Raw genomic sequence first — 22,073 nt, forward strand, 5'->3', positions numbered from 1 at the left:
ACGTGAGGCTAGATACAGAGGTCGAGAGAGGTTCTGCTCTCTCCACTAATTTTCCTTCGTGTCTAAAACAATCCCTCGCACCATGTACAGCGTGCTGTGAGACTGTACATGCTTCAAAATGCTGCAGACCCTCCCCTTATGACTCTTCCTGGCACCGATAGACTGCATTGCCTTCGAAAACCGGTAAACGAGCTTGATATGAATTACACAGACCAATTGAAGGCGAAGGCGGAAGAGTATGTCGGGGGCAGAAGGGCTAATGAGGCTATGAAGTATCTGGGATCAGTAGAGGAACGAAGAAGTGAGTACTGTCTGGTCGTATCTGTAGCGGAAAAGTTGTCAGCAAGGCCTTAAAGACACACGAGCGATTTTGCGCGCTGCCATCGCGACCGAGCGACGACGCAATGTGTTATATGGCATAGGATGTACACCTATGCAGAGATCGCGTAGTCAGAATCAATAAACACAGTCACAAGAGAAGGGCGGGAGGAGTAAACTCACGCAAAAAAAAACGGACATCTCGCAGTGAGATGTGACGCCTCTCTCAACCTCGGCGCCATTCCCTGCGGACACTGAAGGACAACGAACGGGAAAAAATAGGATAAGACGAATGAAGTGTAAGTAAGTCAGAGGACGTACAATGAACTCAAGAATTCATGTTGCTCGTCATCACCGTCCTCGCTGCCGCACGCACAGCCGGCGCATCGAGCCCAATGATTTTACCGCAGGGCCAGAAACATCTATAAGGCAGAGTTGTTATCTGCACTCGTCAATACGGCTGGCGGCTTTAACGTTGTGGTGAACGAGATCGTTGATGTGGAGTGACTGCGTGTTGTGAGAAAAGGGAAGAAGATAACGTACGTACAGGTGGGACTGTAGTGCGTTTAGTTCACTCTGATCGTAGTCCGGTCCATAGCGGGGTTCTTACTGAGGGAGTATACCACGATACGCAGTAAACGTTTGACAGAGACAAGGTATGAACACAGAACAGAGACGACGCCAGACGACGCGCGGCGCACAAAGTTGAACAGAGGGTAAACAAGCGTCAACAAACTCGACGGCGACAAGCTCGCCTTGGCTCGCCCAGCCTCTTCGCTCTTTGTCCCTCATCCAACTGAACACGAGCGCAAACGCGAACTCACGAACGCAAGCCCAAGTACACAACCACCTCCAAACTCATGCCCGCGACGACCAAGTCCACAAACGCAAGTCCAAGTCCCGTTGACGGCGATGTTCATGAGCAGGGATCTGTCGATCCGAATGCTCTGGCTCAGGTGCCGTTGTATCACTATGAGAATGGGTCGATGACGAATCATATGCAGGGTATGATACAGGCTAGACAGACTCAGCGCAGGGTTATACCGTGACGTAGAAAGAGATGCGTTCTGTCTCCCTCCTTTTCTTCCGATTATAGCTTGATTTGATGGACGCTAACGCCCCATTTGCATCCCTGTACATTCTCCACACGCATCAGGTCCTACAACGCAGCGATACGCCACGAATCAGCCATATGCCGCCCAGCATGAAACCAACACCACACCCTACGTCTAAGACACGACGTCTATACCTACGATTATTTGCTTTAGACCGGTCGCTGTTCGAGTCTACGTCTTTACCTGCTAGTTACCATCACCAACTTACTCTCAACCACCGCCCACCGTGGCCACTGTGGCGGCATCCCTCAGCGTCGTTGCCCTCAGATCAACACGTCACACGCAGGTCCCAGTACTTCGTCGGCTACTCAGAGGCGTTGATAGGACAGAGTTCTCGAACGAGCTCAGGGTAGAGAATGTTGAGATCCTGCGAAGGTGAGCCTTTTTGCTCTTATCTTTGGCTGTCAATCTGTCTTGCTATCTACGCATATGTAAGTTTGCCCAAGGCTGACCTTGTCTATGTTTACGGTGCGTACTTCTTGAGTGATTCGACCATAGCCTCGTGCCTCCGACATCAATACAAATCCCCTGAGCCTACACACAACTCAGTCTATCATTATCCCCTCCTGCATGTCCTTTACATTGCGGCTGGCTGTGCTCACAAACAGTTTACAATTACCCATCCACACCCTCTACATCCGGACGAGACCGTGGTCTATGTGCCCATTTGTTACGGTCTCACTTTTGCGCGCGAACCCTGTTCGAATACTCACAGCCGTACCGTACCATCCCCTCTTGATTCCTTCGACCTTCCGCGTTACGTCTCAACGGTTCACTTACATTATCGCTTGCATCACTCCAAACCCGCTCGATTTTGTCTATTCCCCTTCACCATAGCCAGTAGAGACAGTATATAGCAAGAGCACTATGCTGCTTGATTAGTGTATGCTGGATATGGACCATAGCATAGCCAGATTCTGTATCGAGCCTCGCATGTACATACAATTATTTTGTGAATTTATACCTTTTTTCCGTGGTGCCACACAACAACCAGAATCGCTAGGAATGCACTGACCGCCCTGAGACGTCCTGAGAGCCCTGAGAGGCCCTGACGCGCTCTCGAGGCCTCACGGACTTTCGCGGAACGGATTGTCAGGGCCTCTCAGGGATTTCCAAGAGTTCTGATGAAGAGCACCCACTGTCACAGCCCCTGCTCCGCCTGCAAAAAATTGCAATATGTGGCTGGATGTGAGAAAGTGTTCCGGGCCAACGCGTACCCGTCAAAGAAATTTACACACCTTCTGTAACGAATCGATCACTGTGTTTGGTCCTCCTGATTGGGGATGATGTGGAATACTATGACTATCCAGAATCTCGGTCTCAGAAGCTGTGGAAATAGTTCCCTGGCTTGATAGACCCCAGGACGAAGGAACGGGTTATCTAAACGAATAGACATTAACTGTCTGTGTACAAGGAAAAGAGCATCCTGCCTGCGTTGCTGACGTGTGGTGAAACTCACCTAGTGAGTCTCGATGAGGGGGTGCCAGTAGATCTAAGAGGCGGTGTCCTTCTGGAGGAGCGGCCTGGGAAAAATCGATTGAAGCCAACTAGGTTTTCGATATACATGATGTGCATCATACTGACCTGTGATTCCCCTATTACTAAAGTGCTAAGTCGCGCGTGCATCTCCAATGCCTCAGGCATCCTTAGACGAATTTGGACACGATTGGACTTGGACACGATTGGACGCGTGTACCTCTGTATGTTTGACCTTGTTTGGTGAAAGTTGACTTCCGCTTCCGAGAGTCGACAAGTCATGTTTCAATTTGTTTCTGACTCACAACCAACTCACAACTTCTCTACTTCACAGTCTTCACTCCACCCCCTCGACATTTAAATCAGTAAAACCGTATATCCCTATCGGGTCTATTCGGGTCTACCCGCTCTAAGCACATAGAGCCAATAGAGCCACGAGAGTTCATAGAGATATATAGGCTCTGTAGAGGGCCAAGCTTCTGAGCATATGATGTATTCGCGGAGCGTAAGCCACATTGCACGGTTCATCTTTGCCTCTCAGTACACGCTGTGTAAATCCTATATATATATATATATACCATACTGCACTGGTAAAGGCCGGCTGAGGTTGGTAGTAGCGTGAGAGAGTAGGCGAGAGTCGGTGCCATGAACAGATAAGAGCCTATTTAGTACCGTTCTCAGCAGCGATGGCTAGAAGAAACAGCCGTTACGACGTGTCTAGAGTAAGATTGTGAAATAAATAAGGTATGCCAAAGAATAATGGAGATGGGGTTGGACCAAGTAGTACAACGCCCGAGAACAACGTCCAGTGGAAAGCGGAGACGACTAGATGCGAGGACAAGACCGCGAGCGATGCATACCTTACACACAACATCCTCGTGTATACCAAGGCATCGGATGCAAGTCAGTGTCAAACAACCCAAGATATTGGAGCAATGTTGGCATACCTCATATATCTCCAACATCCTGCTTCCTTCGAGCATCGACGCCTGGAAAGTGGAGCTTACGAGGTCCAAACGATATGTGAGATTGCCGGATAGAAAAGGTTAAAGAGTAGTAACTCAGTCGTCAAATGCGAGAGGCTGAAAGTGTTTGAGGGTGCCCAAGCGCGATGGGCAAGTGAGCGAGAGCAAGAAAGCGATAGGGAAACAAGAGAAAGCATCAATGTGGCCAAGTCGCGTCCTTGGTGGAATGCTTGCCCTGAAGCTTCACGTGATGTTGATGATTCACGGCAGCAGCCGATGGTCAGCCTACCTGTCGCGGTGCTCGTCTCCTCTTCCTTCTAATCATTCCCTCACTTCCCGTCGATGCACGCAACGTTCTCTTTTCCGCGTTCGAGGACATCGGGACACAAGTCCGGCGTTCGAAGTGCTTTCTAGTTGGAACTTGGTGAGAGTCCGTCGAAGGATATGGTGGGCCGGTAGTCTTGACTCCGTGCTCCGTACTTACATGTAGTACTAGACATCATTCCCGCAGCCCTTTTGTAGCGCGCTTGTGCCATGGTGGTAGTGGATATCTGCCTGTCGTCAAATACAATCATGTATCTTATCTACAGCTCTATTTGTGTAAACAAAAAAAAACGAGCTCTGTGAGCTCTATCTCGTGTCTAGTGCTAGAAACCGCGCATCCTACGCAAGTCTGTTATCAGTAGAGAATCCTCTTATCGGGATACCACCCCAGAGCGTCATGGGCTAGACGCGATAGACCGGATCAGACCGATGCGGTTTTGCTGAAGCTTCAGGCTATTACAATTCTATGAGAGATGATAACTTGTGTACTTGAACGCGTATTGGGGGCAACTGCTTCACCCCCCTTCGTCCTCTCGTCACCATAGTCACCATAGTTCAACTTTTCTAGTGACATGACCCCCCGATACTCTCTACCATCAGCAAAACACCCCGTTTTAAAATCTGCTTAAACTAGAAGTCGCGTCGCTGCGGTGGCGCTCGCCGAAGAGCTGCCTGAACGCACCTAAATCTGCCTAGCAGCGGGGAATGCGACTTCCAAGCAGTGCTGAGCTCGGTTTGTTTGTTTGTTTAACTTTTCATTCTCACACTGCTACTGCACATATGTACATGACCCACTTCAGATACACATGTTGAAATAGTCGTGATCTGCTTTTCTCTAAATACAAGGCAAGGTTGATACAGTAATCGCATCACAGAGGTGACAAAGAACAAAGGGGAAGAGGCGGTGAGATGGTCAGTGTCCTCAATGGTTGCACACATAGTGAAACCATTATTCAGTTACACGCTCACGATGCCCCGTTTAACACCGACACCTATAATCATCTCCGTCGAGGCTGGTCTCCTGGTCATGGCTGATGCAAAGCCGCTGTCGACATCTATCTGCCATACTACCCTCCGCCTCCCTAGCATGCGACAATGTTTAAATAAGTCGCTGCACGTGGCGCTAACGAGGACAACATATTCTTCGAGGATTTCATCAAGAGAAAGTATCATGGGTCGGAGAATGGACAAGTCGAAGCCAGAATTGCCACGCACACCTTCAAGAACGTCATACCGTCCGTCACAGGAGGAGATGGATATAAAAGAGCAAATACAGACGGGAAGCGAAGCGAGACATTATAATCGTCAGTAATGGGCTGGCCACCGTCGACGGCGGTGAAAGGCTCGAGATCTCGCTGGGTGAGAAGACAGTCCTTGTCATTGACGTCTGGCAGATTCGAGGCGGAGTCAACGTTGGCCGTGGATGTCTGTGGGGAGGGATGGCTGCGACGGGCAGAGCTGTTCTTGAACTCTGCGGACGGCTTGGGGTTGATTTCTTGGCTGGGATGGGGCGGAGGAGATGAGAGTGAGTTGGTCTAAGGAGAAGATGAGCTACATTCGTTGCTGGATTGCGCTTCTTCTTGATTCTCGAACGTCTTCAGGATACGCAGAATATACCAATGATGATGTTCCGCATCAAACCCATACCACCTCACTATCGTCCCCCGTTCTCCTCCAGCGCCCCAAGCATGACCTCTTTGACTCTCCTCGATGGTGAGGACGATAGGGCAAAACCCAGGTAGGTGGTGCACGCGTGGCTAGTGCTGAGCGTAAAGAGCTCGCGCCCGAGGGAGCAGGAGAGGTTGCAGGTGGATTTGAGGGGAGAGATGTGCACGGCGGGAGGGATGGGTCTGAGTGAGCATCGGTCCGACGATGCATTTGCAGTAGCGTTAGGTTTGCGGTCGGGGCTGGGTGCCAGGGAGCGGAAGCCGGTGGGTGAGAAGGAGTTAGAAGGGCGACAGGTAGCGGGGACGAAGAGAAGGAACTGACAAGGGGTCAGCGTCAACGGTTTTGGGGGAAAGAGGAAGGAGAACAGTCAACGTGGAGAGGCGCTCACATTTATTGAACTTGCCGCTCATACATTTGGAGAGCTTCGTGAACTCGCACTTCAACTTGGTAGTTAACTTGGTAGTGTCGGTGTCGACCATGATCAGAGAGTTCGTAGCTCAGGCTGTCTCGCCTCCCGCTGACGTTGATCATGATCATGCCATTCGTTTGACGTGAAGTTCTGAGCCCTCGAGTGACATGTAAGTGGATACGGTCTGGTTCGCGAAGGCGCCGGCGACATCGTCGACGATGTGGTGCAGAATGTTGTTCTCAAGGACGGGTTTGGAGGACGAGGGCGGGAGGCGGTCGCTCACGGATACGTCGAGACATTGAAATTGTTACGCGAGAGCAGGAGTGCCGTGCGTGGGGGTGGTCTTCAGGACGTTGATGAGGGAGGTGGAGAAGATGGCGATGAGGTAGGACGAGAGGACGAGAGGGAGACAGCCATTGCGTCCGCTTGGGGACGAGCGATCGAGGAGATGAAGGAGATGAGGGCGTCTCTTGTAGATTCACGTGAGTACTGCAGTGTCGCGTTAGTCAAACAACCGACTTACCAGCTGCAGGGTCTATGGTGGGAAATACTAGGACAACATATACGAAGCTGGCTATCGCATTCCCGTGGCAGGAGAAAGGAGGCGGCGGAGGTAGATGAGGAGCTGGTGAGAGTTTGAAGTGGTGGATGAGGTAGAGAAGGGGTTACCTCGAAAAATGAACGAGACGCACCTGAGCCCTGATTCTCCTCCTGCACGGCCACTGTACCTTTCGCCTGACCCTCTCATTCCCATACCCGTTTAGTTCACACGTCCTTGATCGTAAGGAGCGTGCGAGTCTGGTGGCGTGGGTGGCGAGGTGGACATCAAGTGGGATGATGGTGGGGTATCTGGTATTGATGGGGATGAGGAGGACATGGTGTGGTTAGCGGTGATGGTGGCAGGTACCGGCTTGGGTGGCGACATGCGATGACCAAACGAAGGTATCGACGTCGATGAACTTGCACTGGGGTGGGCGAAGGGTGACGGCGCGGGTTGCGGCAGGACGATGGGAGGATAGGGCCCAGGGCCGGCGAAGTCGCGACAGACCTTGTCTTCAAACTCCTTCAGAATCTTCGGCTCGACATTCAATTGCCACTCCAGATAGCTACACATCTCCCTCTCCATCTGGTTGATGCGAGCATGCCCTGGCCGACACTACACCAAGACTTGTCGAAGTAGGTGTCATCGCAGATGATCATCATCGTGTGCTTGCTCACCTTGACCAAAAGCTGGCTCACCTGGATTGAATGATAGCTCACCTTGATAGGATGTGAGCTCGTCTTGCTCGAACGCTAACTCAACTTGCTCGGATTCTAGCTCACCTTGAACAAACTTGTGGCCCTTTGTGTGTACGGACTCGATGTGGCGTGCCGATCGGGTTTTGGGAAGCATGTTGAGGGTCCGGTCATAAATGATCTCACGGATGTCGGGCCCAGTTATGAGGAGTACGATCTGGTTTATTTGCCGAAAAATAAACTTATACCATTCTTCATGACCTCCAAGCCCTCTGGCCTCAGGCCTCAGCACTCAGTCCTTGGTTGAAGATCCAAATCCGTAAGTGTGGCGTAGGCTCGGACACAGCCGGACTTCAGACTCCGCCCAACCGTGAGTAGGGTAAAACACTGTAAAATCCAGAAGATATTGACCTCATGTTCACTTTCTTCAAAATCTTTGCAGAGCATTGATTATCATATAATAACGATCTGGAGCAACAAAATAGTGCTGCGCTATGGAACTCGTATTTTGGCAAATGTTTTGTCGACACGACTCAGTGACACAATACTCCACGTGGCACTGACTCGACGCAGAACACGCTCAATGCCAACTCTACCAATCTGGCCCTAACAATTCTAGCTCTAGTCTTTGCGACTCTTGCGGTTAGCAAACCTCAACGTTGGAAATTGCTTGCGCTGCGTGATACTCGACTTCCAATCTCATTGTTGTGCGGTATGACTTTCGTCCATCGTCCATCCTAGAGGCCTGCTATCTCCACGTATCTATGTAACCCACCTTCATGGGGTGTCCCTCTTCCCTCTTCGTTAAACAAAATGACTGTTGCCAATGATCAATAAGATGTGCAAAGCGACACAAATTGATAATTCAAGAAATCATTCTAAATAACTGACAGAACTATTCGATGAGATGAAGGTCTTTTTTCTCCCGAATCACCCGTGGTTCCTCTGGTTCCTCGAAGCTCTCGGACTCTCCAACATCTACCTCTCTCCCAGGTATACCACGATCGAGCTTAAGCTGCCTACAGTACGAATTGCAGATATGGTTCTTGAGGTATTCCTCGATCATTTTGGGTCCCTTGTCCCAATAGCCACTATCTCCTGTGGAACTAACATGGAAGACGACATCAGCCTAAGAAGTAAGCAAACAATATACGTCCTTTGTCACGTACGTATGGGCCTGAGGGTCAAAGAGAATCACAGAGCCCTTCGAATTGATGAAGCCTGCAAGATGCATCATGTGAGTTTCAGAGCATGGAGGCGGGCAAGGAAGAAATGGCCGTACCCTGCAGGTCGACAAAGAGATATTCCTTGGCAGTGTCGAGAACGGTGTGGTGAGCGTACGCATCGATCACACGTCCGACGACAGTCGAATTGCCTTCCCACTGTTCATTACCGGAGAACTTGACTTCTTGATAGCTGTCTGGAATCAGAGGCGTCGCAAGAAACATAGGCCAGAGGAGTGAGCGTTCGTCTGGATCACTTGCGTCTTTGGAGCCCTTTTGAATGTTAGAGTCAGCGACCTTGCCTAAGAACGCTTCATCTGCATTCCAGGTCATCTCTGTGAACCCCAGTCAGCATCGTTACAAACACAAAAGAACACTAGAGTGCAGACGTACTTGGGACTAGTTTGGCAAGATCCATGTCATAATACTTTGCGCGATCGTAGAACGTCTGTATGAGATACTGTCCTAACACCATTAACTTCAGTTCATTCTGGAGGGCTGTCTCATTGTCATCGTCCTCCCCGAAGTGATTGTCGATGGGCTTCATTTGGAGAATTGCATAATCCTTCCCGTCTATGCGTCCCTAAATTATCCGGCACTGTGATCAAAACATGTAGGACAGCTTGTAAGACGATATGAAGTCTGACCTGGAATGCATATTTTGATAACCCTTGGCCAATATACCCACCCTGACGCTTTCCACCTTTCTTGTACTTCTGCCAATCTCGGGGAATCGTAGCAATAAGCTTGCCTGAGGCCTTGATCTCCACCAGACCATCGACATACTCAGCAACACCTTTATCGAACGGATACTTGTCCATGTTGAGATTACGCAGTGAGGCACTGGGTAAATATCCACTACGATAAGGTGCTTTGGAAGGGCGGGCTGGGGCATGAGATGCTACACAAGTAGACCATGTTAGCTGCCTACTACGTCATGCGTCATGCTGCGAGCATAGACAGTATGAGGCTCACCACGTGGAAGTTTTCGCTTGCGATTCGAGACCGCTATCTCCTCCTCATCCTCGTCCTCATCGTCCCCCTTTGTCATATTGTAGACCTACATCAGCGCGGGATATTGATGAATATAAGCAAAGACAACACACCGAACGTAAGGCATAGAGATATAAGCGAAGTGTGATGTTGCCGCTACTTTCGTCCGTCTTGGACAATCTGTTCGTGGTCTTTAGGGTATTAATCAATTCACCAATCGTGCCATTCAGCTCGGAGTCCTGTATGAGGGTCTGATTCTGGGCTTGTGTCTGAATAGCGAAGCGAACCTGCGTTCTAGATCAAAGGTTGAGCATGTCAGTAGCTACATTAGTGGAAGCCGATACACAATGAGCATCGCACCGTTCGAACGAGGGGATGGCTGTGTCTGTTTGGCGAGCAGGAGAGTCGACATATTCCTCGCTTGCCTGTTTACACAGTATATCAAAGACCGAGTCTGCCGAAGTCATCCTTTCAAAGTGTCGACTGAATGGCGGTAGTTGGACCTACAGAGCGGTGCCGTGCCATAGTTAGTCGTGGAATATACGTAGACACAGTTACATAGACACAGATCATAAGCTAGAGACATACTTTGCGAGGCGAGCCTGTGCCAGAAGGATATTCCCACAGCTGCACAGTGGCATTGACGTAACCGGCCAGTGCTGCTTGCTTCTGCGCATTGACCTGCTTCTTGATAGTGGTAGCCTTGCTTGTTGCCTGAGCCGCCTTCGTGTTGATGCGGTGCTGTGACGCGTCCTTCTCATGGGCGGTCTTGTTCTGAGCGAGCAGCTCGGCGGTGCCTGGAATGTCTAGAGAGCAGAAATATATAAGATGAGGATATGACGGGTGGCAAGAGAGACGACTACGGACCAAGGAGCGCTGAACCATCTAAAAAAATCAATGTCAACAAGGAGTAAACACGAGTCAGTTTAACTGGTGGACCATACCTTCTCGTCCTGACTTCAAACATGGCCCGCATAGAGGTGGAGTCAGAAACGGCGCAGAGACACCACACCCCATGCACTGAGGCTGGTCCTGTGGTAGAAAGTAAAGAAAAGAGATGTAGGCTAGGGTCAGAATGTTTCAGCCATGGTCAATAGTAAGGCGCACCTGCAGCTTTTTCCGATCCACCGCAGAGGAAATGGAAACAAGTTTCATGCATTTTGGACAGTTGTCGTCAGGAGATGAGGGTTTGAAGTGAGGAAAGTCCATGAGACATCCAGGACAGTGACCCATAGCGCTACGAGAGTGTGGTGATGCTGGTGAAGGCTCAGATTATGCACTGATTTATATACCCGCCGCCGAGATTCTGCAGAGAACGAGAACGAGAGACGCGTCAAAAGCATAACATGGTCGCCAAAAAACCCTGCCAGCCTCCAGGCAATATATCGAGCTGTTGTCGAACTGAAATTCATTTCCGAAGGGCATAAAAAAGTCAAAATCACTCATCCAGACCAACAAGCAGGGAAGATACATGTTTATGCCACTTGCTGCGACGTGGCAACCAGAGTGATGAAGGCTGTGTTTGACTACCCATTGCAGAATGGCAGCGAGCGAGCATCGGGTCATGTTGGGGGTAGAGTGAGGGAAACGAGTTCTCCGCTGCTCGATGTCATCCATGAGACGAAACACAATTGTATCCACGTCTTGCGAGGCATGGAGGATGTCAATTCTATGACGCACCGTGAGCAGAGTCGGGCATAGTGGACATATCGACACTCCGACTTCTCCTGGATAGTTTCAAGGTATCTTGGCTTGATATATGATTATTCATAGGTGAAACTGGTCCTATCATTCGTAACGAATACAAGAAGAGGAAGAAACGGAATATAACACTCACAGAATTCAAATACAGTAGCCCGGATCGATGGCTGTGTTGCAATGTCAGAAATGGGGGGGGGGGATCTGAAGGCAGAGTCCCAGCAGTACACGACCCTATCATAGCGACCTGTCAATCGACACTGTCATTGATAGACAGACACATAGAGAACATCAGTAACTTTGAAAGACACCCCTCCTCCAAGACGACTGTAAGGTATTCCAAGACACGTCCTTTTGAAACGTCGATCACTTACGCAAGCCAATGGGAACACTGTTTTCGGGCACCTATCGGAATCGGAAAAACATATTTATTTATGATGTTCAAGTTCTATAGCACGCTTCAGCAGCGAGTTGAGTGCATTGACGAGCATGTGTGAGGATGTGGCACCACCGATGTAGCCGTAGCAAATGCTATTCTCCCCCGCCCAAATCTGCGAAATCAAATTCAACACGCGCGCTGGTCCCACGGACTCAGACACGCGCACCGCGTCTGTGTGGCGGCCGCGTCTGCGACTGTGGCGGCACGCTGAGTGTGCGGGTGGGTAAACCAGGAGGAAATAAGTGACAGAATAAACCGTAAATGAACCAGAGGGAGAAACAGGGGGGAAATAAAAATATACTGAAGGCCAGGGTGGGCCAGTGGGGGGCAGGGGCGAGGGGTAGTATATATTTATGGGGCGTAGAGACAGAACGAAGGCAGGTGGCTGAGCTGGATGAGACGGGTGACCGGGAACTTGCCCGTGGTGGTGCGCGTTCCACTCTGGATTAGCTCACTTTTGGGTGCGCCGTGGGCTGTCTAACTTGAAGCCCTCGACAGCATTATCGAGGATCGCTTACATTGCGACGATGCAGAATTCATTTGCGAGTCGCGTCAAGAGAGCAGAATAAAGGCGTGTATAAGCAACGAGAAGGAATTGACCCATACAGGAAGGTGTCAGAATCGGGGTCTTTTTTGTGGTTATTTTGGGTAGGTCGAACGAGAATTGTGTGATAGCGGTTACGGTGAGACGAGTAACGAGTAAGGAAGCAATCGCGCGGCATAAGAAGAGTATACGAAAGATTCTTGAGTGACGCCAAGAAGGGGAACAAGAAAGCGGCAATGAAGGCATGCAAAATGCGTAAGAAATGAAGCACACGAGGTCAGCGAAGCATCTCCTAGCAAGCCATGCGTAGGCCCCATACACCGCTGAGTACCTTTACTAGTATGATCGTGGTGCTGCCTCATCCCTGATGGTAGTGTGTCAGTGTTATTGCGATCAGGTACTGTAGGCTGCTACGCAGACTCACCAATTCTCAAGGATCCACGGGCACAACCACGGGCTATAGTGTACTAGCGTTCCTCGGCTCATCGCTCGGAGACTTGGCGCCGTTGGTGATAGTGGGACATGCGATACTAGCGGGTCCATTGATGGCAGGTCTAGCGACCGTGACTGCGGGTTCAGCGGCGGCAGGTTCGACGGCGGCAGGTCCAGAACCCCATGTCTAAGATATGAGGGTATTTCGTTAGTAATGGATATAAATGCAAGGGCGATGAAAAACGCTGTACTAGGACTTACCAGGGAGAATGTTCCTCCCGGAGGGCCAGTCCCGAATATGTTCAATGAAATGCCCTGATAGCCAGCCACGTTCTGGTGGGCAAAGGGCGCAGTGGCATCTGGAAGGTCCCGTGGGTTACGGTATATGACAGGCGTGGGAGGCGGTGTGTTAGGGGAATTGTGGTTAGCAGTGGCGGGAGATGTGTCCGCAGCAGGGACGACATTGCCGTGGTCACGTCCGTTGGTGGCGAAAATGCGATCCTCGAGAGAGAGGTTGCCGAAGGCAGAGGTGTTGTCGTTAAGAGCACCATCGGTGAGGGGAGCATCTGCAGCAACAGAAGCGGCGTCCTCCTGGTCTGCGGTGGTCGAGGATGAATCGTCGTCGGGGTCGACATCTACACTGGTTGGATTCAAGAGAGGTTCAGCGTATCGACGCCATACGATTTCACCGGCAGCCTCTCGTAGAACAATATGACGGCTGTCAGAGTGTTGAATGTAATAGGGAACAAAAGAAAAAAAGAGATGATGAGCGACGTGGAAGACTCGGACGTGAGAGTAAGAACAAAAGCTTACCAGCCCTCAAGGATTCCGGAGTCTGTGGACAAGCTCACTCGGGCCGCACCAGGAGCCGAATGAACAGGTATGGGCTGACGAGGAGCCGGAAGATAGCGCATGTGGGCGGGGCCAGGTGCCAAATGGGCAGGAGTGTGGCCTTGCGGAGTATCGGAGACGGGAGCATCGGAGACGGGAGCATCGGGGTCCTCGGTGCTCAAGATCGCAACATTTTGGGACAAAATGGCACCGCTGGGGACTTGGTTCCTAAAATAAACCCGAGATAATTAGCAAGGCGAAAAGCTTTAAGCATAGAAGATACTTACGACGCGACACCGGCAGCCACGCCTTGGGTACTACGGAGCGTGGCATGAGAATCAGCAGATCAAAGAACGTTAGAAGGAATGACTTACGACAAGCTCCCGCCCGCGTCGGAGTTAGAATCGCCCGGGAATATGGTCCCCACAGAGACCGACGGCTGAGCTACTTCACCGTCACGCTGGGATTGGGCGTCGGATGAAGAGGGGCCATTGACTCTAGCCGATTTAGTTGTTGGACCGGAACTAAAACGAAGGGCGGATTAGAAGCGTCAATGCGTGTGCATGTCACGGCAATTCAAAGGCGAACATAGAAAACAGGAAACAGGAAAAAGTGTCCTTACCCCGTTGGCCGCATCAGGGGAGGCCAGTTGTCCGACACCCCGCTCATCCAATCCACAAACGCTCGCCTGCGTATGGCTGCATTGGCACTGGCCGCTACGGAATTAATAGGTCTAATAGGAAGAGGGCGAATGGGAAGAGGGCGAGATTCGCGGTGGGCGGTGGCAGCGGAGGCGTACGAGGGCTGCTCCACGTTGTCATCGCCTTCCTCAGCGATGTCCTCGAGGTTGTCATCGCCTTCCTCAGCGATATCCTCGAGGGTGGGCATATTGGTGGGCTCGACATTGCCTAGAGGTTCTTTGTCTTTGTGAGGAGAGCCGTTGTCACCGTCAGGCCGCTGAGACATAGTGAGAGGGTGTACACAGGTGACGATGATGGGGGTTTGAGAAAAAGAAGGGTGAGGTGCGAATAGAGGGAACAACAAGGTTAATATATGTCAGAGCGTGGGGAAGAGGTTACGACACTGAAGAATTGCTTACCCTTGTTCATTCAGGATTGATGATGAGCGGGATCAGATCGGACACGAGCCTTTGTAGTAAGACTTGGAAACCGCCATACTAGAAGGCTTCCAAGAACAATCACGTATTCGAGACGAGTCTTACAGCTTTGAACGGTGTCTAAGAACAGAAATACTGCTTTGCCGTGTCAGAAATACTGCTTTGCCATGTCATGCATAGCGTCGACCGGTCAGAAGACACACCACGTCGATTGGAAGGAGCGGAAGACGCGCCACTGCTTCCGACGTGATTATCCACAAGCGCACTCGTCATGACGGAGCCGGACAAGATCAAGGCAGAAGAGATCTTGTGGCGTCAAAGGTGAGGTCTATACCGTCAAAGCCAGTGATGAGTGGGGAGGGTGGTGCGGGACCATGGACAAGCAGGCACTGATTCAGCGGAAATCACTCATCCTCCGCGGCGTGAAATGAGGTCTAGTCATCGTGGCCAACTTCCCCCAAAGCCCCAAGGCCCTCTCACTACCACCAATAAAGAGTACTTTACAACATGACCTCTGACTGAGGGTGTGAGCTGAACCGCGATGGTGAACGGGAACACGGACCGGGTTCTCAATGAGCATGAAAACGATAAGTCTAAACAGTTTTGAGCGGAGCTTGACGATATCGGAAACGACTCGGTTAGTGCAGATATTTTGGCTTCACTGCACATAGTATTAGAATGAACAAGCGTCGTATGAGTTTATTTGGCCAAGAAAAGTGGATGCAGTAAGGCAACAATAAGATGGTAGATAATGCCAAATTCAAGCGGATAAGCTGACTACTAACGAGTCTCTTGAAGGCGACAGCGATACTCCTCAACCTCCTTCTCAAGAGCAGCCTCACGCTCCGCAAGCCTTGCCTCTCGTTCACTAAGCGAGTCATGTTGAGCCTGCTTCCTATAGGTCAAAGCTACAGCATCGGCGACCGGCATGCCAGTGATCTGCTCGGAACCTGGATCACGAACATGCTCACGAACCGCACGCTCGAGCTCGGCGGCAAGCCTATCCGTCACCTTTTTCAGATTAGGATGGTTAAAAGTAGGCGAGGAGTAGATGTGGGGAACTCCTTGAGTGGTATTAATTGACTCTGGTCTGCCAATAATACATGAGTGATCAGCGAGTATCCTTCACCAAAGAATAGAGATTAAACGGACCTTGCGACCCATAGGTATATAAAGGGTCGAGACGTAGTCCAGAGGCCGTTGCACTATCATCACAATAATCCATAAGCGGAAGGTCAGAAAGAATAGTAGACAATACAAACCGCATTGATCACGGTCTTCACGTGACTACAGTGCTTTTGACGGCGTTGCGTCGAGTCTTCACGGAAATAGGGTTGCGCTGAAGTAGACAGTTAGAGTAGAGAGTCTCAGAGAGAACGGGATTAGACGTACATCCACGTCCAGAAGATTTTGGAGGCGGCACCATGTTTTCGGACATGCGTGACTTCTTCGCGATGCCTTGTATATGTGTAGTTGGCTGGGTAGCTGGTGAAAGCGGTGATTTTGACGTGGGATCTTCAGCATTGACGGTATGTTGAACGGTGTTGTTGTCAAAGGGATGGAGGTTACTGTGTTCAAGATCTGGTGGCTAAATTAAGGGATAGTGTCAATTTTGCAGTTATACGAAACGATAGGAGGATACAGGCAGGGACGTACTTCAGGTGTGTGAAGATCCCGGGGCTGTATTCCCGACGACGGAAGGGGGAGAACAGAACTATCAACAGTGTGAGGTGGTCTGGGTCTTGACAGCCGTTCAAAAGCTTCCGCAATGCCTTCCATCCAGCCATCTGGAGGTAGTCAGACAAAACACATACGTATAACAGCGGAGGACGAGAAGCATACCGGGATCTTTAGCAAAGCACTTTGCAGAAATTGTTGGTGCCACAGTAGCGAGAGCATCCAGAGTGCAGTCATGGACCGGAGCCAGGGTAGGCATTAGACTCAATGGAAGGATAAGACAGTATTTGATGAGTGCAGAGTAGAGTGGAGGTACAGAGCACGATGAATGTGGGCGCCAGAAAAAAACGAATGTAGAGATACAGAATAACACTGGAATGACAGCAGGGCTACACAGTAGGATAGCGAGGAAAGATGATAACAAAGGAGAGGGCTGCGCAAGGAAGATTGGACGGTCGACACGACAAGGAGGGGCACAAAAGGGTGAGACCAAAAAGGAGAGCCACCAATGATGAGTGCGCACACTAATTGGATAGTGCAGTCGGTGCAGCGAGTAGGAGAAGGGGGTTTGAAGGCGGGCGTACGGAGGGAGGAAGGTGAGTGTGGCAAGAAGCAGACTGTCTTGAAAGGTGGCGAAGACGGACGGCGGAGAGGCGCTGGCCACACAGGGCTTTTGTAGATTCAGCTGAGGGTACGGAATGGCGAGAGACTCCCGCCGCCGTTAGTAACAACGACTATGGCGACCGTGATGGATATGAGGGTCTTGTGGCGTGGAGTGAAAGGGAACAATGTCGGAAGGGTGGCAGAGAACAGAGAGGGTGAGAGAATCGGAATTGATGGCGCACGACGCGACGCGCCCTCGGGTTTTTCCATGGAACACGTGAAGTTCGAACCGTTGCGGTTTAATGGGGACGTCCCGGCATAAACGAAACGGTCCTGTCAAATCTCATGTATGGAACACTGTGACTCCACTCTTGCTCCGACTCCGCTGCTGTTCTAAACATTACACTGTTGCGTAGTCCGTCGTGACTCTCTGAGTGCTCACAAATGTGCCCTCCTATCAGCTCCAGCGACTTGAACTCACACCGCTACGCTACCTCGCCACACTAGTACTTGAACTCAAACCAGCACTGACATCGTCACCACCACCGGCGGCACTTCCACATGGACTCCTACAGACTGCAAGGGGGTTCGCCCTCGGGTCGAGACTTCTATCCGCAGGATATCACTAGCACACAAGCTGGGTTTCTGGGAGTTGCGATTGTGCTTTACTGCTTTTGCTTTGCCTACGGTGTGCACCGGATATTCAACTCTGTCAATGGACTCCTCAGAATGCACACAAACACGGTCTAAGCTTTCCCAATTCCAAGTATGTTCTCCTTCCCATTTTCAGCTGTCGTTTTTTGACAATCCGTTCAGCGCGTTCATTTGATTTGTGAATATTTCTCTATTTCCTTGGAGGCTTCCGTTTCTTGTTGTTCGGTATGTTGGCTACGTCATGTTCTCATACTTGCCTTATTCTTACCCTTCTCTTTGTTCAGTTGGCAGCCCACTCAAGGGTATGTATCTAATTTCAAAGAAACCTGCGCACGCTAAATACTCTTCTCATAGTTCTACGGCCTCCAAACTGACCGGCAACAGGAGAGTCGTTTGCTGGACTTGTTAGGACGCCTGTACGGCAGGGCAGTTCCTGTTGTAGTTCTTTCCTGTGTTTTATATTCTTCGTACTTCTCTGGGCTTCGCGCAAGGGCACTGGGATTAGTCGGCCATTTGAAATCTGTAGCGCAATGTGTCACGAACAAGAGGTGGGCGGAATTGGAATCCGGCACACAGCTCGGACATTCGGCTACTGAATTCTCACGAGGGGGGGGTTGTCGTAACGTGCCTTCTGAATTACCATTTTGGGCTGCGTGGCCGATCCGAGAGCGCCATTGTGGCCCGCACCGTTCTGTGGTATGATCATCATTTCATGCAGAAGTATCCTTTGAGGACTTCAATCTTGGTTTCCTGCATCAAAAAGCACTCGCTCTGAGCTGTTAAATGAGCTGAAATGCTCATAAACGGCTCTCCAGACTCACAAACAACACAGTGCCACTCAGCTTCATGCGCGTCTGCACCGCCGCTCGCATTGCTCGAACCTGCCTTTTAGGGCAACGTTACGACAACCTCCCCCCGTGGGAATCAAATAGCCGAGGACCTTCCCATGTCTGGAATTGCAATTCCGCCCACCTCTTGGTCACGAAGACCACGAAACGGCCAATGTGTTCGAACATGTTCCAGCTGGGCTCTTGCACTGACTTTGCAACTCTATTGTCAGGGCAGAGTTGGGTGGAGCACGACATATTTTTCAGGTATGGTTGATTGATTAGTGATGCTTGAGGGTCTAAAGCGATAATTATTGGTAGTCTGAAAGAGATGGATATGAGAAATTGAAGTAGAAAGCTACGCGGCTTTCTCTCTGTCAAATCAGCACATTTATATCACACCGGCGAAGCCAAGGGCGGTGCGCTGAACGAATACAAGAGAGAATCAGAGGACAAGACCTGTATTGTATATACTGTATTCAGGAGCCGTGTCGTACCCAGGGAAATCGTAAAATATCTATGCTAAGAGACCATTAAACGACCTAAGGAAAAAGTATCGAGTTTCATCGCGAGCCTACCAGCAATTGACAGGTCTGGTGTCAGAAGTGTCAGACATCGTCATACCGGCGGGAGAGATAGAGGAGGAAGAGTAGGAAGAGCGGAAATGAGGCGGCTGCGGTGAAAAGCTGAGCATGCGAGGAACTACTCCTCGCACTGAGCAAGCACATCGCACTCTTTGCATGGCGGAGGTCGAGGTCGTAAAAGGAAAAGACAATGGTCTGTAGCGGCCCAGGTGACTTGCCCAGATGCTGTCAGGCTCTCAGAGGGGGAAAACGGCACTCCTGACGGCATTGCTGTGGATAGTTTCCGGAACATCGTCAACCTCTAACTGATCGGAAACAGAACTAACCGTTGAAGAGACATACGTTGAGAAAGTGAGATGGGGAAGTACTCGGATGGAGGCGGGGGTAAGCATATACGCTTCCCGTTGACGCTCCTCCCGATGCTGCTCTGGATGTGGGCCTACAACGAGCTATTGCCACCGAGTCCTGGAGCATATGATTGATGGGGTTGTTATGACAGCTGTGCTGGCTGTGGCTATCGTTGAGTGACGATGAAGGAGTGATGAAGAGAGGGCGAAGGTGAACAAGCCAATTGTAAAGGAAGACAGAAGCGACGAGATTAATGAGTGTGTTACAGATGGTATGTAGGGAGGACTATATGCGCACCTTGTCAACATCATAACCTGCAATTTCATCGACCAACATCCCTCCCATCCACTATCCACTTCACCGAATGAGTGTGGGTGCGGGTGTGCGGGTGCGCGAGGGGTTGCGTGTGGGCGAGCGAGCACCACGTAGACAAGGAATCGAGACCAAAGCGGGAGAGCAAATGAATAAGAGAGAATATAAATGCAGTGGGGAACAAGGGGGAGGAAGAAGAGCAGAAGGTGAGAGGGTGGCGAGAGGACGACTGTGAATGTCGACGACAGTGACTAGTTGCTCTGGAAGGCTGCCGAAGCACTAGGGACGAAGAGCGAGGCAAAGATGCAGAAGAAAAAGAAGAGGTGGGGATAGCGAGGGTGAGCGAGAAAAGGAGGATGTGGATATGGTGAGGGTGTGCGGTGCGAGCGAGGAAGGGCGGAGAGGGACAAAGTCGCGCGCGACGCGTAAGTCAACACAGGCCAAACAGGGCCAAACAAACATGTGGTTCAACTTGTGGCAACAACGCGCCTTGCAACTTTTTCTTCGTCTCCCACCAACCTCCATCGTACACTCAACTGCCTCAAAATCTCTCACCAGCACCTCCCCATCGACTCCATCGGCTTTTTTTTCTCCCAGTGGATACAATGGCCAGCTGCGTGACCAGTGGCCTAGCACCCGTCATCCCTTCCTCGACGTTGCTGCCAACTCATCCACGCCCATTCCGATCTCTCCTCCCGCATGATCAACGACATGCCCGGCTGCGGTAGCGCATTTGGTGTGCCCGACGTATTCACCGAATCATCACGTCAAGACTCGGAGTCGGAGAGAGAACCAGGGAGGAGGGAGCATGAGTCGTCAAGTGCTGAAGTCCTGGCTGTGAAGGCTGTGCTGCATGGGTTCGTGACAATGGCGGATATGTAAACCATTCGTACGTTCATTTCTTTTTATTGAATGTATCCGTCAAGCCTCAGGGGACGGTCAACCATTCTGTAACATCTTCGTGCTATGAAGATTGTCTGCTTCATTGAGTCAAGCCAACGGCTTGAAAACCTCATCATCGATACCGGCAATGGTGCGAGTTCAAGAACCTCCCAAAACACATGAGCGACAAGCTCGACAAGGAGAAGGGCAGGTGAGTGCCTCTCCATATCGATCGTCCTTCCTTCTCTTTCCCCGTTAACCCCCTCTTGTCCGCCACCCCCTCGCCACCCCACGCCACTCATCGCTCTGCTTGTAGGAGCATCGAAGAGCTCGAGACTCCCAGCTTCAAACACAACCACTCAACCGACATCATCTGCAAGCACCCCGCCAAGAAGGAGCGCACCCGGGAAGTGAACCAATACACCCGCCCGGAACCGAACCCAGCTACCTTCTCCCTTGACCGACACACTCCCATCTCCTACAACCCTGCCTCAGTCAAGAGACCCAACTTTGAGCCATCCGCAGAGTTCGAGGACAACTCCGCTCATCGCAGCCGTCCCTTCGCACCGATATCTACGACTGTGGTCCACAAGCCAAGGATAAGGACTCTTCTACTACCCAGCTGGCCGTAAGCCCTCCACCACCGATGGTGGCCAGCCCAATATCGATCACACACCGTCCCATGTGACGGGGCATACTCCATCTTCATCACCGTCATTAGCTCCTCATCTGCCATCTTCATCCACCGTCGTTGTCCCCCCTCCCCAGCCACTATCCTCATCCGCTGTCAGCTCTCACCTCCACCCCGTCTTCGCAGGCCGTTGCAAGAAGACCGAAGTCTCGTCACAATCGCAATCGCACACAAACACATCCACCTCAGAGCTCGTTGAGTCTGCCGCAATGTGTGTATCGTTCCCTTTTTCCCTACCATGTTATTGTTACTGGATCTTCTTTCTTCGTAACAGGGCTAGTACTGTTCAAATGCATATGCCCCAGAAGCACTACGCCATTTGGACACGCAGTTCCGTTCGAGCGCGAGTGGTTCCCCAAGAGGACGAGGGGACGGAGGGTGCAGAGGAAGCTGAATAGGGACCAGGAGGCATATGGCGAAGGAATTGGAAGGATAGCTGGCTGCACGATGTATACTTCGGTAGACTAGGCGAGGCACGTCGTTTTTGTGGACAGCTTTATTTCATGCATGCAAATCTCCTGCCGCGTCTGGTTTACTTACGGTCTTTTTGGGCCATCATACGTTCGATTCAGGCCCCAGCATCTTTTGTTATGCTGTTGACTTTTCATTCACGGACTTTTGCATCCTTACCAATGTACTTAGTATGAGTACGTACAGTAGATCGATAATAGAACAATGTTGACATGCATACCCCAAGGGAGCCATAT

At 50.8% G+C, this 22,073-nt stretch overlaps 7 protein-coding genes across 7 annotated transcripts; 3 read left to right on the forward strand and 4 right to left on the reverse strand.

The window, feature by feature from the left end:
- Positions 1 to 5,519: 5,519 nt before the first annotated feature.
- STEHIDRAFT_117157 (uncharacterized protein) lies at positions 5,520 to 6,631 on the forward strand. The gene is made up of 2 exons (XM_007298576.1): positions 5,520 to 6,182; positions 6,255 to 6,631. Exons 1-2 carry the CDS (start codon positions 6,043 to 6,045, stop codon positions 6,319 to 6,321), a joined length of 207 nt encoding a protein of 68 aa, XP_007298638.1. The 5' UTR covers positions 5,520 to 6,042; the 3' UTR covers positions 6,322 to 6,631.
- Positions 6,632 to 7,159: 528 nt separating this feature from the next.
- On the reverse strand, positions 7,160 to 11,608 carry STEHIDRAFT_136098 (uncharacterized protein; the record flags this gene model as incomplete). Its single annotated transcript, XM_007298577.1, has 19 exons — positions 11,565 to 11,608; positions 11,408 to 11,506; positions 10,835 to 11,326; positions 10,672 to 10,759; positions 10,595 to 10,612; positions 10,316 to 10,533; positions 10,088 to 10,230; positions 9,841 to 10,021; positions 9,710 to 9,776; positions 9,382 to 9,635; positions 9,128 to 9,317; positions 8,794 to 9,069; positions 8,681 to 8,732; positions 8,446 to 8,617; positions 8,287 to 8,328; positions 7,536 to 7,728; positions 7,494 to 7,514; positions 7,324 to 7,421; positions 7,160 to 7,240 (listed from the first exon to the last, which is right to left on the reverse strand). Exons 3-19 carry the CDS (start codon positions 10,958 to 10,960, stop codon positions 7,160 to 7,162), a joined length of 2,220 nt encoding a protein of 739 aa, XP_007298639.1. The 5' UTR covers positions 10,961 to 11,326; positions 11,408 to 11,506; positions 11,565 to 11,608.
- An 839-nt stretch (positions 11,609 to 12,447) lies between these two features.
- On the reverse strand, positions 12,448 to 14,637 carry STEHIDRAFT_164422 (uncharacterized protein; the record flags this gene model as incomplete). The annotated part of the gene is made up of 7 exons (XM_007298578.1): positions 12,448 to 12,772; positions 12,833 to 13,027; positions 13,102 to 13,558; positions 13,654 to 13,899; positions 13,959 to 13,988; positions 14,046 to 14,195; positions 14,294 to 14,637. The coding sequence occupies 6 exons, from the start codon at positions 14,635 to 14,637 to the stop codon at positions 12,866 to 12,868; spliced, it is 1,389 nt and encodes a 462-aa protein (XP_007298640.1). The 3' UTR covers positions 12,448 to 12,772; positions 12,833 to 12,865.
- Positions 14,638 to 15,474: 837 nt separating this feature from the next.
- STEHIDRAFT_164423 (uncharacterized protein) lies at positions 15,475 to 17,069 on the reverse strand. The gene is made up of 6 exons (XM_007298579.1): positions 16,631 to 17,069; positions 16,445 to 16,575; positions 16,181 to 16,376; positions 16,051 to 16,127; positions 15,941 to 15,993; positions 15,475 to 15,878 (listed from the first exon to the last, which is right to left on the reverse strand). The coding sequence occupies exons 1-6, from the start codon at positions 16,722 to 16,724 to the stop codon at positions 15,569 to 15,571; spliced, it is 861 nt and encodes a 286-aa protein (XP_007298641.1). The 5' UTR covers positions 16,725 to 17,069; the 3' UTR covers positions 15,475 to 15,568.
- A 469-nt stretch (positions 17,070 to 17,538) lies between these two features.
- Positions 17,539 to 18,324, forward strand: STEHIDRAFT_117160 (uncharacterized protein). The gene is made up of 4 exons (XM_007298580.1): positions 17,539 to 17,834; positions 17,885 to 17,947; positions 18,007 to 18,024; positions 18,077 to 18,324. The coding sequence occupies exon 1, from the start codon at positions 17,630 to 17,632 to the stop codon at positions 17,816 to 17,818; it is 189 nt and encodes a 62-aa protein (XP_007298642.1). The 5' UTR covers positions 17,539 to 17,629; the 3' UTR covers positions 17,819 to 17,834; positions 17,885 to 17,947; positions 18,007 to 18,024; positions 18,077 to 18,324.
- Positions 18,325 to 19,099: 775 nt separating this feature from the next.
- Positions 19,100 to 20,160, reverse strand: STEHIDRAFT_117161 (uncharacterized protein). Its single transcript, XM_007298581.1, is given in 4 exon segments — positions 19,100 to 19,328; positions 19,348 to 19,403; positions 19,476 to 19,647; positions 19,779 to 20,160. The coding sequence occupies 2 exon segments, from the start codon at positions 19,399 to 19,401 to the stop codon at positions 19,158 to 19,160; spliced, it is 225 nt and encodes a 74-aa protein (XP_007298643.1). The 5' UTR covers positions 19,402 to 19,403; positions 19,476 to 19,647; positions 19,779 to 20,160; the 3' UTR covers positions 19,100 to 19,157.
- A 694-nt stretch (positions 20,161 to 20,854) lies between these two features.
- Positions 20,855 to 21,821, forward strand: STEHIDRAFT_164424 (uncharacterized protein; the record flags this gene model as incomplete). The annotated part of the gene is made up of 4 exons (XM_007298582.1): positions 20,855 to 20,886; positions 20,992 to 21,230; positions 21,298 to 21,577; positions 21,641 to 21,821. The coding sequence occupies 4 exons, from the start codon at positions 20,855 to 20,857 to the stop codon at positions 21,762 to 21,764; spliced, it is 675 nt and encodes a 224-aa protein (XP_007298644.1). The 3' UTR covers positions 21,765 to 21,821.
- Between the last annotated feature and the right edge of the window lie 252 nt (positions 21,822 to 22,073).

The sequence above is a fragment of the Stereum hirsutum genome, assembly GCF_000264905.1.
Source record: "Stereum hirsutum FP-91666 SS1 unplaced genomic scaffold STEHIscaffold_1, whole genome shotgun sequence".
Lineage (NCBI taxonomy): Eukaryota > Fungi > Basidiomycota > Agaricomycetes > Russulales > Stereaceae > Stereum > Stereum hirsutum.